At 40.3% G+C, this 18,325-nt stretch overlaps 1 protein-coding gene across 1 annotated transcript in view; it reads right to left on the reverse strand.

The window, feature by feature from the left end:
* Positions 1 to 8,029: 8,029 nt before the first annotated feature.
* The window catches only part of DCAF13 (DDB1 and CUL4 associated factor 13), a 27,563-nt gene continuing 17,267 nt past the window's right edge, over positions 8,030 to 18,325 (reverse strand). Inside the window, exons 8-11 of the mRNA XM_049633021.1 lie at positions 15,199 to 15,363; positions 10,240 to 10,375; positions 8,907 to 9,070; positions 8,030 to 8,207 (exon numbers count right to left, since the gene is read on the reverse strand). Coding sequence (XP_049488978.1) covers positions 8,120 to 8,207; positions 8,907 to 9,070; positions 10,240 to 10,375; positions 15,199 to 15,363 — 553 coding nt within the window. The 3' untranslated portion in view covers positions 8,030 to 8,119. The remainder of the gene's footprint in view (positions 8,208 to 8,906; positions 9,071 to 10,239; positions 10,376 to 15,198; positions 15,364 to 18,325) is intronic.

Consider the following 18,325-nt stretch of genomic DNA (forward strand, 5'->3'; position numbering starts at 1 on the left):
TAGCAGTGGGGAACGTGGTTGACCAAGAAGCCAGCTGCAGCCCCAGATCCACCTCAAGGCTAGGCTTTCCTCATCTGTTCCCAGCCAAGACTGAGCACGTAGCGGGTCTTAGTCCTGGCCCATTCCCGAGGGATTAAGGAATGCTTTAATAGGCAACTTTGGCTCAAGGACTCCCCAGTGGCTCCGCTAAAGCTTTCTTAGAACTGCACTGCCCCCGCCAGGGGCTCTCCTGTCACAGGTGTCAAGCGTAGAGCCCAAGACAGAAGGTTCTCCCTGTGTACTTCTGCTCCTGCCTTCTAACCTTCACAGATACTTCCTTCCAATAAATCTTTGGCTTGTCTAACCCTGTCTTGGCATCTGTTTGTCAGAGAACCTGAATGGAACCTGGTAGTAGGAGGGGTGCTAGAAAATAAGAGGTCAGATGGAGTTTGGAGACAGGCTCACTCACTGCCTGGCTGATAAAATGGCCCAACTGAGTGGCCCAACTGCTGAAGATTTCAGGGTGAAGACCTAGGAAAATGTCCAGATGGGAAGAACTACCCTTGCAGGTATGACGATACCAGCATTTTTGTTTAAGTTTATTTATTTATTTGGTTTGGGGGGAGAGAGAGACAGAGAGAGAGAGAATGAACAAGGGAGGGGCAGACAGAGAGAGAGAGAATCCCAAGTAGGCTTCGAGCTGACAGCTGACAGAACAGAGCCCAACTTGGGGCTCGATCCCTCGAACCGTGACATCATGACCTGAGCCGAAATTAAGAGCCGGACACTCAACTGACTGAGCCACCCAGGCACCCCGATAATTCAAGCATTTGAAAGTGACGAGGGCACAATATCTCCAAGGACAACAGAGTTGCTACTTATTAAAGTGGTACTGGTGCCCGGCCAAAGAATAATGAGAAACTGAGGGCCCTTAATTAAAGGCTAAATGTGAGAACCAGAGTCTGGACTCTGCTAGTTTACAAAGCAGCCCTTACCTCCTGCAGTGAAGGTGTGGACAAAGCTGGGGAGCAGACATAGGACTTGACAGTGGGAGTCGCAGAGCTCCTGAGACATTTAAATCCTCAGCCAATGAAGGTCTGTTTTGCTAAAGAAAGGGCTCTGGTAGGGAAAACACAGAACACTGAAACATGAGGTGGGAGAACTCCAGGGATATTCCGATGATTTGGGCAATGCAAACCTCCCTGAACCCCTAGAGCTTGGAGAGGTGGTCCAGCCCTTCCCTGTAAGAGCTAGCACTTCTCCTGTATGGGATGATACCACAGAGGCATCTTCCCCACAAGGCAACGGTACGGAGCACTCCCTGTCTACACTCTGGACTGCTAGGCCAATAACTGGAGTTAAATTCCAGCACTTCTTGGTTAGGGATATGTTGAGCCTGACAAGAAAAGAAATAGATTACACACCAAAGGAGCTGCAAGAACTAGCATCTACTGGCGGGAGCCAAGGGAGTACTGCTGGGATTGAGTTTCAAGGGGGCGGGAGTTTAATACTGAAAGAGGATGAATCATTCCTTTTGCCATGGGATTTAGCACCTTGGCAAGGACCCTAGGGAAAGGGGGACACTCACTGTTAGGATGGCTCCTAGAAGCCTGGAGAAAGTGCTGGCCAATGTTGAGCCAAGTGGAAACACTGTGCTGCCCTGGTAGCCTGTGGAGGAAGAAATAAAAAACTGAGGGAAGTTGGCATGATGGATGGATATATTATGTAAGGCCAGAGACGACCGGATTATGTTCATGGGAAAGCCTAAAAGACACACCAGGTATGGACACACAAAGTCCCCAGGAATGTGCTGGTGAGAGGAACACTAACATCACCAAATAGTTCAGTGCTGGTTCTCCTCTGCAGCCCAGAGCTGATGGTAGGAAGAGTCCTCAGGGCAGTGAGCTCATTAAAATCCATCACAATCATGTCCTTGCGCCCCAAACACACCAGTATGAGAGGTCAAGTGGTGGTGCTTAACCATTAAAAGCTAGGAGGCAGTAATGACCAGCAAGGGTAGAGGGGCAGCCAAATAGCCTTAATCTGCAGGGAGGTTGGGAAATCATTAAAGTATGGTGTCCTTGAGGCAAACAGATGGATATTCATTAATGGTACTCTTTGACATCTACAGCCAGAAGAAGGCAAGAATGGAGGAGACTGAGTGTCATCACACAAAAAAAGGTCCAATCTCTTGCTCAGTTACCAGACTCGAGCTGGAACCGCTGATCCGAAGAGGTAGCTGGGTCCCTGAGGGGAGGGACCTTGCAAAACCACAAGTATATGCTATAATGGTTTCTCAAAAGGACCTACAGTCATTTACTTATTGTAACTGTGCACTGGAGAAAGGGGAATACCACGATATGGCAAGGATTATTGGACCCAGGGTCTAACATTTTATTCTCAAAGACCTGAGGGTCATCATGACCCTGTTAGAATGACAAGTTCTGGGGAATCTTATAAATGGAAAAGTCTAACTTATAGTAGGTCTACTGAGTCCACAGACTTATTCAGTTGTCATTTCCTCAGTTCACCAGTGTATAATTAGAAATTATATAGTCGGCGGCAGGGGGGGGGGGGGCACTGTGTGGCTCAGTCAGTTAAGTATCTGATTTTGGCTCAGGTCATGGTCTTGCAGTTCGTGAGTTTGAGCCCTGTGTCCGGCTCTGCACTGACAGCATGGAGCTTGCTTGGGATTCTCTCTCTCCTTCTCTTCCTGCCCCTCCCCAACTTGCACTATCTCTGCCTATCTCAAAAAAACGTTAAAAAAATGATATACCTGTAGTTGGAATAACTACCCTATTGGGTCCTTGACCATAGGATAAGAGCTGTGAAAAGAAAAACAAGTAAAAAGAGCCTTAAATGCCACCTCATCCCCCCAACCAAGATAGTATATCGAGAGCAGTATTTATTACACTGGGGGTGGGTGGACAGGCAAGGAGCAGGTATGGTCTCTTCATATCTCCATTTAATTTGCCAGTCTGACCTCTGCACAAACCAGATGGTATGTGGGGAACACTGTAATGTGCACCACTGCAATCAGTCAAAAATTATAGTGCTGATCCCAGTTGGAATTTGTTGGTAGGCCTCAGGTACACGGTATGCAGCTGTCAATTTGGCAAATGTGTTTTCTATTCCAGTTAGAAAAAATGATCAAAGTTCACACTCACATGGAATGAGCAATATTCACTTAATTTTGTCCTAGGGTTTTTAACTGTCCTGTGCTCTCTCATGGTCCAACAAGATCGAGGCTGACTGGACATCCCACAGAGCATTTATACATTGCATTGATGACTTCCTGCTGACCGGACAGGACAAGCAGGAGATGGCTGACATGCTAGAAGTGTTGGTAAGGTACATGTGGTCAGAAGGACGAGAAATTAATCCTATCAAGGTTCAGCACCTGCCGCGTTAGTGACCTTTTAGGGGTCCAGTGATCAGGGGCGTGCCACAGTTTCTCTTCCAAAATGCAACTGCTGCATTGAAAGGAAGCACTGTGCCTAGTAGATACATCTGAGTTCTGCAGGCAACACATTTCACACCTAGGAATACTTACTGCTTTGGCTCATCTGCTGGGTAATACAGAAGGCTACAGGTCTAGGCTATGGTACAGGCAGCCCTGAAGTACAGGATCGGAAGCATCACTGGTGTAAAAAGATGTAGTGTGAAGTTTATGGTAAGCCCCAGTGGGAGAATCAGAAGACCTTAGGATTCCAGAGCAAGGCCATGCTATCTGCAGTGCAAAATTACGCATTTTGGGAAGTAGCTCCTGGCACGTTTATTGAGCTCTGATAGACACAGGATGCTTGACGATGAACACCAAATACACCATTTGTTCACAACTGCCCATTTTGGAGCTGAATTTAGTCAGAACCACCAAAACATAAAATTATATGAAGTCAGAGGCAGTCCATCAAAAGACTAGAACGCTACATCTGAGAGGACCAAGCAGGACCACAGGGCACAAGGAAGCCATAGGAGCAGGTAGCATAGACCTCCATCCGCATCACCCGCCACAGTCGCATCAGGGTCATTCCCCGCATTTGTACCGACAGCCATGGGGGGTTAAACCAGCTGAAGGAGGTGGATAATGACCGAGTTAACTGATAGGTTGGCTTGGCTCAGTATGTGGGCACAAGGCACAAATGGACCATGGCTATGCTAAAGGCACATGAAGGGATGGCCTTGAAAAACAGTGGGAAGACCTTCCCAATGGGTAGATCTATAAGCAATGTACCTGGTTATCATTTTATGCAGAAGTGGCCTTAGGTGAGATTCCTGGGCAGTGGTCAATGACTGGTCAAGGTGTGGAAGGAAGAGGGCCAGGAGATCTGATAAGGAGGTCTGGAGTAGAGGTATATATGGATGAACAAGAGGGAGTCAAAAGTAGATATTTTGTATAACCCATTAATGCCCATCAAAAAAATCCACAATGGAAGAGGCTCTGAACCACCAAGTAGACAAAATAACTCTGTTAGTTGGTATTAGCCAGCCTGGAAGAGGCACAAGGGGCATATGGATGGAATGACTTGTGGCAGAGATAGAGGCTCTGAATGAGCGCAACAGATGAATTCCCACTCACCAAAGCTGATCTAGCTATTGTGTCTCCGACTGTCCAAACTGTGCCAGAGACCAGTATTGTGCTGATACGGCACTATTTATTCCTTGAGAATAACAAACAACCATTGGGTGTCAACAAGACTACAGTGGATCCCTTTGATCCTAGAAGGGCCACCAAGTCAACTTCACAGAGACACCTATACCGGCATCCCCAGATATCAGTCATAAAGCGTCAGTCAGCACCACAATCTGAGCATTAACAGAATGCCTAATTCACAGGCATGAGTCCCACTCACACGGTATTCATCCAGGAAATCTACTTCAAAGCAAAGCAGGTAAAAGACTGGGCCCAACCAAAGGACCCCACTGGTCAAGTAACACACACAGTAGAGAAATATGCAATCTCGGGGTGCCTGGGTGGCTCAGTCAGTTGAGTGTCTGACTTCGGCTAAGGTCATGACCTCAGTTTGTGAGTTCAAGCCCCGCATCGGGCTCTGTGCTGACAGCTCAGCCTGGAGCCTGCTTCGGATTCTGTCTCCCTCTCTCTCTGACCCTCCCTGTCCTGTGCTCTCTCTCAAAAATAAACATTAAAAAAAATTTTTTTTAAATGCAATCTCATAGATCAGTGGAATGGCCTACTAATGACATAATGTAAGCACCAGCTCAGATACAATATAGTTGGAGTACCACCTTCTGAATGCAGTAAACCCATCAAATCACAAACCTTTACATGTATCTGAGGACCAAGGGAGAAAAGGAACAGCTCCATCATTCCTGGTGACCTAGTGCTTACCATTCCTAACACTCTGGCTCTGCAGGGTTAGAAGAACTGCTTATCAAAGGGGTACACACTCTTGCTACGGAACACAGCAAAACTCCCTCTTAAGTTATGACTATCATCAAAGTATTTTGGACTTCCATCCAGCAGGCTAGAAGAGTGGTCAGCCTGCTGGAAGAAATAATTGACTTTGACCAGAGGCAGCTGGGGGGAGAGAGAAGAAATATATGCAGAACACAGGCAACCCCTTTGGTGCCTGCTGGTATTCCCTTGATTCACAGCAGCTGTTAATGGATATGTGCAGCAACCCCAGTCTGAGAAGGATACGATTACCAAAGGTTCAGGCTCCTCAGGAATAAAGGTTTACGTCACACTATTAGATTAGCCACCAAAACTTGCCAAGGTGATATCGCTGTGAATGAGGACATTTTAAAACGGATGACAGAAGACGGAGAAGATGAATACTAGTCATGGCTCTTGAGAGGCAGGGGTTACTCACCATTCAACCAGACTCCTTCTTCTAAAAGAGGTGCATGGAAATCACAGAGGAGTTCCTCCCCAAACCTGTAAGAACTGGGTCTGTGTGGCACAAGAGGTGCAGCAATAGAAATGCTCTGCTCACAACTCCTTCAAGAGCCGGCTGCAGGAAGTATGGCTGCCACCACTGCATTTGCTGTTAAGGTCATGCTTCCCCACGGCCGCTCCCTGCCACTGACTGAGCACAGTGAGGGTACTAGTGCTGGCCCATTCTTGAATACAGGACTCCTCTGACAAGCAACTTTGGTTCCAGGACCACCCATTCAGCCTGGCGCGACCTTTCTTAGAACCACACGGCAGCCTGAGGCTCCTCCCACCCAGGCCTCCTTTCTTCCTCCTCCTCTGTCACAGTTGTCAAGCCTACAGTCCACACACAAGGCGCTCCCTGTGTACTGCTCCCTCCTTTTTATCCTTTACAGACAGTTCCCGCCCATAAATCTCTTGCACATTTCATTCCATTTAGGCATCTGCTTCTTGAACTACTTCAAACTAACCACGGCTCGTGTTTTTGGATCAGTATTTGCATATTTCTTTGAAACTAACACCTGAACTAATAGCAGTGTAGGTGCACAAGATAACTTGGTTCATCTGAAAATCAAGTCATTAAGGCCTACAACAGATCATACGGATTAAAAGGTAGATAGTTGATCTCTTCTCAGCTTTAAGAAAAATATAGTAAAATATTCAAGATACCCAAGAAAGCATAAAAAATAGAATGAGCACACAACTTAAGAGATGACCTCAGTAAAAGGGCTGAAGTCCCCTGTGTATCTCACCCTGACTGTGTCCTCCTCCCATGCTCGGATATTGATCTTTATCATCCTCGTGCGTTTACATTTTTACTACAAATGTATGCATTTTTTTTTTTTTAAGTTTATTTTGAGAGGCAGAGAGAGCAGGAGCAGGAGAAGGGCAGAGAGAGAGGGAGAGAGAAAGAATCCCCAGCAGGCTCTGTGCTATCAGCACAGAGCCCAACGTGGGGTTCAAAGTCACCAACTGTGAGATCAGGACCTGAGCCAAAACCAACAGTCGTACACTTAACCGACTAAGCCACCCAGGCCCCCCCATACATATGCATTCCTGAACGTATATTTTTTTGTTTTTATTTTTTAAATTTTTTTCTTATTTTAGAGAGCGAGAAAGAGCGAGCACGAGGAGGGGGAGGCAGAGGGACAGAGAAAGAATCCCAAGCAGGCTCCATGCTCAGCATGGAGCCAGACATGGGGCTTGCTCTCACGACTGTGAGATCATGACCTGGACCAAAATCAAGAGCCAGACACTCAACCAAATGAGCCACCCAAGTGTCCCTATTTTTGTGTATTTAAAATAAATCTCTACTTAAAATTTCCTAAAACTGAGGTGATATACATTCATAATAGAGTTTATTAAACTACAATTTTTAAAAAAACAACATATGGCACAAAGAACTATTTATGATTTAGTAAGATTGAAGAGAAATCATTTAGCAGAAGTGGATCAAAGTTATAATGCTGAGATAAAGGATGTTTTATTATCTTGACCATAAACTGTAATTATTATTTAAAAAGTTATATAAATTCAAGCTGATCATCTTTAAGGTCTCAAAAAGCCAAATACAAATAAAACACAGAAAATTAATTGAACTGAAAAAAGTTCTGACATAATTCTTCCCCATGTTATGTGTAATCATAGGAAGAATCATTGCACTAATTATCCAAAGTAACATTAAAGGTAACCAAAGAGATGTCTGGTCTTGAAGGTAAATTCAAACATAGAGTATATCTATAATAATAGGTCAAAGTGAAAGTATATCCGCATTTTCTTTTTTTTTTTTTTTTTAATGTCTTTATTTATTTTTGAGACAGAGAGAGACAGAGCATGAGCAGGGGAGGGGCAGAGAAAGAGAGGGAGACACAGAATCTGAAGCAGGCTCCAGGCTCCGAGCTGTCAGCACAGAGCCTGACGCGGGGCGCGAACTCACGAACTGTGAGATCATGACCTGAGCTGAAGTCGGACCCTCAACCGACTGAGCCACCCAGGCGCCCCTATATCCGCATTTTCTAAAAGGAATAAGTTAGTTTGCAAATACTGTATTCTTCAATGACATAAGAAAGAAGATCAAGAATAAAATGTCGGACAGTCTTATCAACCAGGCCACCTTTCAGGACAGTTTTTACTTCCTCTAAACTGAACTGTTCGTTATTATTCTAGAGCCAGTATTTTTATTTACATTTGCAAATCAAAGTGTAACAAATCATCATGTATCAGGATCGGTAGGAATACCAAGTGTTATTTCACAACTGCCACTATGTGTTTCTTCTTCTCTGACACAATCGATACAGATCCAGGCTTGCTATGTTTGAGACGATTCACTTCCCTAGAAAAAAACAAAATATACATATATAAGCAAGCTTATGAGAAATCACCTTAGCCAAAAAAAACTGTCTCAGAAAAATCAGTCTTTACTTTCACTAAAAAAATCCCTGTTGAAAAAAAATGTTTTCACAATCAGACTGGGTAAAAAGTACCTAGATATCAACTTCTGTTAACTTATTTAATCGCTTCTCTTATTATATAACAGTGTCCTTTATATAATTCTACGAGGAAACTGGCGGTGGGAGCTCTGCTTTAGATCCACAATTCTATGATGAAGCATATCAGAAAATTTTTATTTAAGAAATGGGTGCTATGAGTTCTTTGCATTCTTTAACTTGGAAAATATATAATACCTCTTAATTACAGCTTCATTAGAAATCATTTTTTAAAACATGATTTACAAGTGTCTCTAGTATGAGCAGAAATGCTTTCTCATTTTGATGGAATTCAGTTTTACTGGTTGCCCTTTCAACATAATTTCAAAACTAGGTAATGAAAATTCTCTGATAATCATTGCTTCTTCCTTCTACCAGGAAAAAGAAAAAAAATAAAATAAAAGCTCAGGGAAGTGTTCAAAAACATCTCTAATGCATAACATCAACTATTCCCTCGAAAGGTAGGGTTTGGTTTATTTTCGGTGAGACGAGAGGGGGAAGTTAGAAAAGGGTACTGAAATAGAATCAAATGCCCCAAATCATACTTTCGTCGACGAGCTTCTTTCATGATGCGCTGTTCCTGAATCTGACTGTAGATGGATTTTGGTAGATGTCGGTGACGAGCAATGCGTTTTATATGAGGATGATGTTGAAATTTCTCTTTCAATTTCTGGTTATAATCTTTGGCTGCTTTTTCTCGTGATGTAAGCTGGAAAAATGTATTTTGATAATTCAATGAATGCCGTGTTGTTTTTCTTCAAATAACAAAGCTAGGAAGCACCCTTTCCTACAAAAATTAAACTTCTAGGACATGCAACTGAAATTGCCAATGTAATTCTACCCTTTACGAGGTCAGGTTAGAAATATCATCTCTGCTAACACTGAATTTCCTTTTGGGCAGTATGTACAATGTAGACAGATGCCACCAAGTGACAACATCAGTGCTGAGGAAATAGACTGTGTGGACCACTGAATTGGACCTTCTCTAGACATAAATAACATAGAAAAAGCACCTAAGTTAATCCCTCAACATTCTGGGGGGGTGAAAATAACTTGTGAACACAGGAAAAAAAAGCATTCAATTCTATAATAATAAGGCTTCATTTAACAATGTTAAGGATGATATGATTTAAAGGAACTTACAATGAATTGAAAACTAGGCATAGTATAATACTTCCCAATCATTAAACCTAAAATAAAATTGTCTTTAAGAGCCGTTTATCATAATCGTGATTTTCCTATTGGAGCTAAGGAGAAAATAACTCACGTTTAAACTTTCCTTTTTAAACTCAGTATTTGTTGCTGATATAAACACTCTGAATGTTTCTAATATTAAACATGAAACATTTAGAAAAACATCAAAAACAAAACAAAAGCCAACCATAACCCCATAACCCAGAGACAGCTAGCCAATGATAATATTTGTTATTGCTTCTTTCAATCTTTTTTTTTATAGTCTGAAGCTTTCTGTATTTTTTTTGAAGTTAGCATTTCACTGTCTTTGATATTAAAAGACCTCACAGGGACTTGAAGCGTTTGATGCGCCTGATTACTATTCCTTTAACAGAATAGGCATTCTCAGTTCTAATCTTCTAGTCTCTACACCTTCTCTCCTTATCTCAAGGAAAAAACAAAGAATCAAGAAGGCTCAAATATTACCAAACATTTGAATTAACAAAGGTCTTTGAGGTGCCTGTAACATGAAAAAGGTAAATCTCAATGCAGCCTTGTCTGTTTTGTTGCTAACATTTCTTTTTATCACAACTATGCCAGTTTGATCAAAATAAAGTACTTCAAATAAACTCTCCTTACAATATAATCATACCCACTAAATTAGAAACTAGCTTTACGACAATGAAAGAAAATGGGATCTCTTACCACACCCAACTTTTCAGAAGCATTAGCTTTCCACAGACGAATGTTCATTTCATCAGATCCACACATAATATATTTGCTGTCAGAAGTCCATTTTACACAGATAACATGTTGCATTCTCTTTGTGTGATAGACTTCCCTACAGAAGAGGAATTAAGGTAAAATTAGGATTTTGATACAGAGTTTCTTTAACCACTGCCCATCAAGTATCTGGGTAGCATTTTTGAGTCTGAAGAGAATATAAAAGGGGAATTCAAATTAATTTTTATGTACCTTTATTGAACTAATATAACAAGGTTCTGTGCTAAGGAGTTAGAAAAAAAATTCTTGTCCTCAGAGAAATTACAATCCAATAAGAAAAATAAATATAAACTAAGCAAAACTAGATGCCCGGAGAAGTTCACAAAATTACTGAAGACTGATAACACAAGTAAAATATGCTGAGCTACAGTTTTTTAAAAATAAGAAATCAGGGGCGCCTGCATGGCTCAGTTGGTTAAGCGTCCGACTTCACCTCAGGTCATGATCTCACGGTTGGTGAGTTCAAGCCCCGCATCAGGCTCTGTGCTGACAGCTCGGAGCCTGGAGCCTGCTTCAGATTCTGTGTCTCCCTCTCTCTCTGGCCCTCCCCTCTCGAGCTCTGTATCTCTCTCTCTCTCTCTCTCTCTCTCTCAAAAACAAACATTAAAAAAAAAATTTTTTTTTAAATAAGAAATCAATTATCTCCCTCCTTCCAAATCAATGTGGGTAAACACTTTTCCCCCCCATTTTACTGCAAAATAAAATAAATGCAATGGCATTCAAAGAGCACATCCTTATACGCTGAGCCTAATGTCTGATTTCTGTTTTGGTTAAATTGTTTAAAAACCTCACTTAAATGAAGTAAGAGTAGATGATTTCCATGTGTGAACAGAAAGGGAGGGTTACAGAAGTGTCTGATGAATTAAGAATCATTTAATAAATGGAGATGTAAAATATCATACCTATCTGGAAAGGCTGTGAAACACGCTAAGTGAATTCACAGAAGACACTATATTGGGAAGTGTTGAGAGAGCATTAAAAAACAAGTAAAAGACAAGGTCAGGAAAAATAGAGGCTTTTGGAGAAATGAATTTTCCACATCTGGGTTAGATGATTCAAAACGCAGATGAGCGAGAAAGGAAACAAACTCAGCATACTCTGCACAGAAAAAGAATACTCATACATGATGACCAGACTAAACAGAATCCAGATTTATAAAAAATATCTGAAATACACTCACAAAACTAGTTTTTTACACTGTTTCTAACGGAAATGTTTTAAGCACTTAAGTGAACATATACAGAAACCCTAAGAAATCTATTTCTGAAAGGGGAAGGACGGTTAGAAAGAATATCCTATGAAAATGAAAACTAGAGGAGATAGACTTTTTCTTCTCCTTCCAATGCTCTGCTTTTATAAGATTCAGTTCTCATAATCTCACCTATTTAAGAGGCTCCTTTTTTCATTAGCAATATAATGAATTTAAACGATAGAAAATTCAATCAGGCTTCAGTAACCATTAAAAATAATCTCTTCACGTATTAGACCAGTCAAATCTAGTGATTAATCACTTAACCAAAATAGATCCTCTTTAATGGTAAACTATGCAGAGTTTTTCTAGATTTGTTTATGCATGTTTACGAAGCTCACTAAATGTGATACTGTTAGGAGATAAATACATTTTAAAAACTTATATTCTTTAGTATACAGTCAAATTATGCCATGTGAGGGGTGCCTGGGTGGCTCAGTCAGTTAAGCATCCAACTTCAGCTCAGGTCATGATCTCACAGTTTGTGAGTTCAAGCACCGCACGCTAATAAATGCAGAGCCTGGAGCCTGCTTCAAGTTCTGCGTCTCCCTCTCTCTCTCTCAAAAAAAAAAAAAAAAAAAATTAATCCATGTGAATGCCAGTCATTTACTTGTTTGCTTAGTAAATATTGAATGAAATCCCAACAGAAGCCTAATTTTAGGGCACCTGGGTGGCTCAGTCAGTTAAGCATCCGACTCTCGGTTTGGGCCCAGGTTATGCATGAGATCAAGCCCCAAGTCCCGTGTTGGGCTCTGTGCCAACGGCACGGAGCCTGTTTGGGATTCTCTCTCTCCCCCTCTCTCTCTGCCCCTCCCCTACTTGCTCTCTCTCTCAAAATAAGTAAAATAAACTTTGGGGGGGGGAAAGCCTGATTTCAAATACTGACTTACCTGCAGCTTTTAATAATCTATTAAAAGTTTACTTTAAAAATACACTTTAACCATTTTAAGGTCTTTCAAAGAAAAACATTTTAAAAATAAAGATTCTTCAAAGCACTAGCTATGTTATTTGAGGGTTTGTAATGAACCAGATAGAGCAGACCGCAGAATTAACTCAAACTAACTTTTAAGCAGATGAAGGCAAAGGTCAGAGGAAATACCACTTACATCTAAATCCAACAAGTAGCATATACTACCACTGTGATTACAAAAATCTCCAAACGACATTAGCAGACAGACAATTCCCTGGAAATGGGGCATAATTCCTTACTCCATACAAGTTTGGAATTACTTGAGCTTTTTAGACAGACCTACATTTGGCTGCCCACAGTGGCTTTGCAATAATTCAGCTTGAACTCAGCTGCAAAGGCCTTGAGATCATAGGTGTCTAAACATCCTAAATGCTCTTTGTCTTTCTTGTTCTTTTCCCATTCTTTGTGCCTGCTTATTCATCATGTTAGAAAAGTATTGTCCTACCACCTTTGGAGGTTCTGATGCAAAGAAAATAATGGAAGGCCACATTCCCTTGCTTCTTGGTATCTTCTAGGGATGTAAGAATAGAAACTATCGGCCCTGCCTTGGGCCTGACTGAATAATCCCAACAAACCATTCATGACAGTCTGCAGAATATCAAGTTGTAAACGAGGCAACAGCCATACGGAAACCAACACCAGGAGTTCTACAGTGGAGAGGATGGAGTGAAGATCAAAATCATCACAACACTCTAGTCGATATGCTTTTGATTCAGGCATCTTTTTTTAATTTTTTTTTTTTTTTTAAAGAGAGAGAGAGAGAGAGAGAGAGAGAGCAAGCAAACAGGGGAGACGGGCAGAGGTGGGGAGAGAGAATCCTAAGCAGGCTCCACACCTCAGCGCTGAGCCCGGCGCCGGGCTGCACGATCCTGGGGAATCATGACCTAAGCCAAAATCGAGAGAGTCTGACACTCAACCGACTAAGCCACCCAGGCACCCCCAAGCACCTTTTTAATCAGATACACAATGATGATGACAATGATACGCTAGTAATCAACGATACCAAAAGGGTGAGGAATCAGTATGGACCCCACAAATTACAGGGTAGAAAGATGCAACTATCGCAAGTAAAAACACCAAAGAGTTAAACAAAGCAGGCTGGCTATCACCGAAAAAGGTGTGGATGAGTTGCTGGACTGTCAGGAGGTGCTATCTGAAAGATCTTTTGTTTCGGAAACAAGGCTGGGACTAAGGTGAAGCAGGTGCAGTACAGATGTGGGGCTGGCACCTGCACACCCCTAACAACCAGTACCTCCTTGAATTCTGCACCGAGGCACCTCACTCAGATGCGTCCTAGTGCTGACCCTGCTGGAACAGAACAACGGTGAATCAGGAGGACACAACATGCCTCTGAAAATGAACGTCATTCTTTCAAAAGACTCCAAAAGCTTCAGCACTGTAGAAGCTAGGCTAGTTATCAGCGGAAGTAGTGATCAAAATTCTCATCACTGCACTAAAATGGTGAGACTTCTCCAGACTGTGTCATTACAACACCAAAGTGAATAATCTCTAGATTTTTTTTTAAGTGAAGGAAGGATCCCCGAACAACTCTGCTACCATCAATCTTTATGAAGCTGGGTAAACTGCTCTGCCAGCTCCACGTTGCTGTCCTCTGGCACAAATCATCAGCTCCCACCCTCATTACACACGTTCTGTCTTCTTTCCTCTCCCAGATTCCATCACTCCTCTCCTTTCCTTTCCTACCTCCAATCACTCTGTTATCTTTCAGCAAGTCCATCTTCTCCCTACTGAGCTTGAATTCTACTAAGCAAGAGTAGGACACTCAATCAAGTATACGTATAGATGTCTATGTATGCATGTGCTGTATATATATATTTATATGCTATTTTAGAGAGAACGTTCACTTGGATTAATTTTAAATCTTAGTATCAATATTATTATTGTATCAAAATGCAGACAGTCATATCTTCACATGTGAGCAACACCACTATACTACTTTATCATTTTTTTATAACTTTATTTTAGAGAGCATGCATGTGTGTGTGAGTGGGGGAGGGGGGTGAGAGAGAAAGAGAGACGGAGGGAGGGAAGGAGGGGGATAGAATCCCAAGCAGGCTCCGTGCAGTCATTGTGCAGCCTGATGCGGGGCTCGATCCCATGAACCATGGGAACATGACCTAAGCCAAGATCAAGAGCAGGACACTGACTGAGCTACCTAGGTGCATCTTAATTATCATTTAAAACAAAACAATTTTTAAGTAATCTCTATGCCCAACATGAGGCTCAAACTCATGACCCTGAGATCATGAGTTGCGTGGAGCCAGCTAGGCTCCCTAATTACCATTTTTTATGGGGAAATTTCCTCCAGCTTAATTGGGTTTTGCTTTGCATATGCTTCCCCAACACATATAAAGCATTACCAAAGAACAAGAATATGCATGAAAGTGCTTTGTAAACCACAGCACACTATACAAGAGGCTATTATCTTACACAGGAAATTAGGGTTTCTATTCCATGAAAGAAATTGCCCAGTAGGCTTTTTGCCCATAGATGACACAGTGCAAGCTGGTATCCCAAGTCACAATATCTGGGTTGAATTCTACCCTATACACATAACCAAATAACCTTTCAAAAAAGATAAAGGACTGATGATAAAGACAAGAAAAAAAATCAAACAAATGGTTTATTGGTAGTCACATACCTGCTTCTACTTTTGTCCACAGGAAAGATTCGAATAGATTTATCAAAACTAGCAGACACAAACTCCTTCCCAGTGGGAGAATAATCCACATCAAGCACCGCAGATACATGATCCATATGTACCATTACAGGAGTGTCCAGTGCACGCATATCGAAAGTATATAAGCTGTAAAAGAATTTTTAAATTATTTCATACAAGTGTCTATAAAGAAGCATATGTGGTACTAATGAAACTAAGACCATTAGCCAAATTACACACATCTAAATATACAGCCTCTTTACATGGAAGCTAAGGGATTGGGAAAAATACTACCAGTTTTTCTTATTCCTTAAGATTACACTTAAACACTTTTATCTTCATAAACATAAATCTCATTGTAGAAAATGTGAAACTTTCAAAAAAGTACAGAGTACAAAACCTACCTTTAATTCTACCGCCCAGAGAATATCAGTTAGTGCCATGTAATTACGTCTAAGCTTTTCACCATGCTAATATTTAAACACATACTTTTAACAAAATTGATAATATTGTATAAAGCTCTGTAGTCTCATATTTCATGTAGCATATTATAAGCACTTATGGTCACATATTATTTAAATAAGTTAAAAGAACATAATTATTTAAAAATTTATTTAAATACATTTGCTTATAATTTGTTAATAAAAAATTTCCAACTTTCAATTTTAAATAATATTTCAATGAAATGCCAGTATTTGAATTTTTGAAATTCAATCTTTGAGTGGAACAGACTTAATTAAATCTGGACAAATTCCTATAAGTAAATTACTAAATCCAAAAGCAAGAGCACTTTTAAGATTTTTAAGTTGACAAAACATTTCCAATAAAGTTCCACTTTTATTAGTGATATGTAAGAGTGACCATGGCTTTTCCAAAGGGCATACTAAAAATTAGAAAACTATATGCACGGTTGGTTAAAAAAAAAAAAATCATGATTTTCAAGATTTAAACACCCTTAATCAATAGCTAAAAGAATAATGCTTCAAATGAGCCAACATGCACAACAGACAATAATAAGAGAGCATTACTGTAGTCAAGTTCCAAATATCAAAACACTTCAAGATGCTAAGATTACTGAGCAAAAGTATGAGGAGAAACAGGATATCTACATAATTTCAAAGTATCTCCCCAAAGATAAATGTGAATTACAAAAGGAAAAACATAGTAACTTTACAATGCAGAAACTTGGCAGATACCACCCTAAGTGATCAAGATCAACACCACCAGTAATTAGAGTGACATCATGTACCCCAAAGTGATGAACCAAGAAGGTCACATCAGTTTTGTGGTATTCTTGTAAAACATGCAAAATCTCAATCTAAATAATGAGAAAACATCAGTCAGCCCAAATTAAGGACAGTCTACAAGATAATTGACAAGTAAATCCTTTTCGAAAGTACTAAAGTCATAAAAGATTGGGGGGATTCAGAACAGTCACAAACTGAGCAAAGGAGACATGGCAATCAAATGCAGTGTGGGATCCTGCACTGGATGCTAGAATGGACAAAGAATATTAATGGAATGACTAGTGATGGAATAAAGTCTGTAGTTTATAGTATTGTACCAATATTAATTTCTTGGTTTTCCTAATTCCATTATGGTTACGTAAGATGTTAACATTAAGGGAAGCTGGCTACCACACACCATTTTTGCAACTTTTAAATAAGCCCAATATTATATCAAAATGTTTAAAAAATTGATGTCACTTCAAAAAGAATATTTTTTTAACACAATTGTTGCAAGAAGTCACTCATGCTACTGACAAAATATCCCCAATAACGTAAAATTCTCAAGAGACAAGTCATTGTTCTTTTTTAAATCTCTCAACCATAGTGCCAGGTGGCTCAGTCGGTTTAATGTCCTACTCTTGAGTTCAGCTCAGGTCATGATCTCACAGGTCTAGCTCTGCATTGGGCTCCACGCTGTCAGCCTAGAAGCCTACTTGGGATATTCTTTCTCTCTCTCTCTCTCTCTGTCTCTCTCTGTCTCTCTGTCTCTCTCTCTCCCTATCTCTCCCCCTCTCTCTCAAAATAAATAAACTTTAAATACCCCAACATACCACAGGATTGTCAGCCAATGCCATACTGATCTCTGAGGTTACATTTCTGAGTTGACAACTGCTTTGTTTATTTTCCTTCTCTAGAGCAGTGGTTGTCAACCAGCTTTGCTTTGTTTCAGCATATTCTGTTTTTTTAGTAAATTCTGTTTTAATCTCTACCCAAGAAAAATGTTAAGAACTTATTCAAAATCTAAGCAAATGAATCCATTTGGATAGACAATGTTTACATACACAAAGTTTGGTGTTATAGGATTCTTTAGGGATCATCTATTTCAACTCTATTATCTTATAGATGATGAGACTATGGCACAAGTTAGTTTACATGCCTACTCCAAATTTCTACAGCAGTTACTGGTTGGGTCTAGACTTCAACTTGCGTTTCGAGTTCAGAATTATTAGACTATTTAGCAGGCAATAAAAGAAAGAAAATATAAAAAATATATACTATGGCAAGATCACTTTCAAGTAAGAGCAATTATAGTAGTCAAACAGTCACCCCTTATAAGCGATGTGCTCTTTGTTTCAGGTGCCATATGAAATTCTTTCCAAGGCAAGAATGGAGAAAGCCCAGGGGTCTGTAAAAAAGGTATCTTGCCAAAATAGCTAATTAGAACAAACTTCAGAAACCTTAATAAGGCTGGTCAGCAAAATATTATATTATTTCTTTTAACTGGAATAAGGCCATTTAATTTCAAAACGTTGATAAAGACTAAAAGAGCTTCAATTAATTTGGTTTGATATTCCTTGCTAATGAGAATTCAACTGAGTTTGAGTACAGAAAACCATAATAGATGTTTTTAGTTGGTACCACTAAAACTTCGTGTAATAAATCCTATTTCTGAGCTAATTTATGTTTTCACAAATAATAATAGTGGAAAGAAAAAGAACTTAAATACAGAAGATCTAAAGTTCAATCCAATGAGAAACTTCCAACTTCTCAAAAAAACATGTGTTAAGAATCTACCACAAGCATTACACTACAACACACGCTCTGGATTTAAAAAAAGAAAGAAAGAAAGAAAGAAAGAAAGAAAGAAAGAAAGAAAGAAA

This window comes from Panthera uncia, chromosome F2 (genome assembly GCF_023721935.1).
Source record: "Panthera uncia isolate 11264 chromosome F2, Puncia_PCG_1.0, whole genome shotgun sequence".
Classification (NCBI taxonomy): Eukaryota; Metazoa; Chordata; class Mammalia; order Carnivora; family Felidae; genus Panthera; species Panthera uncia.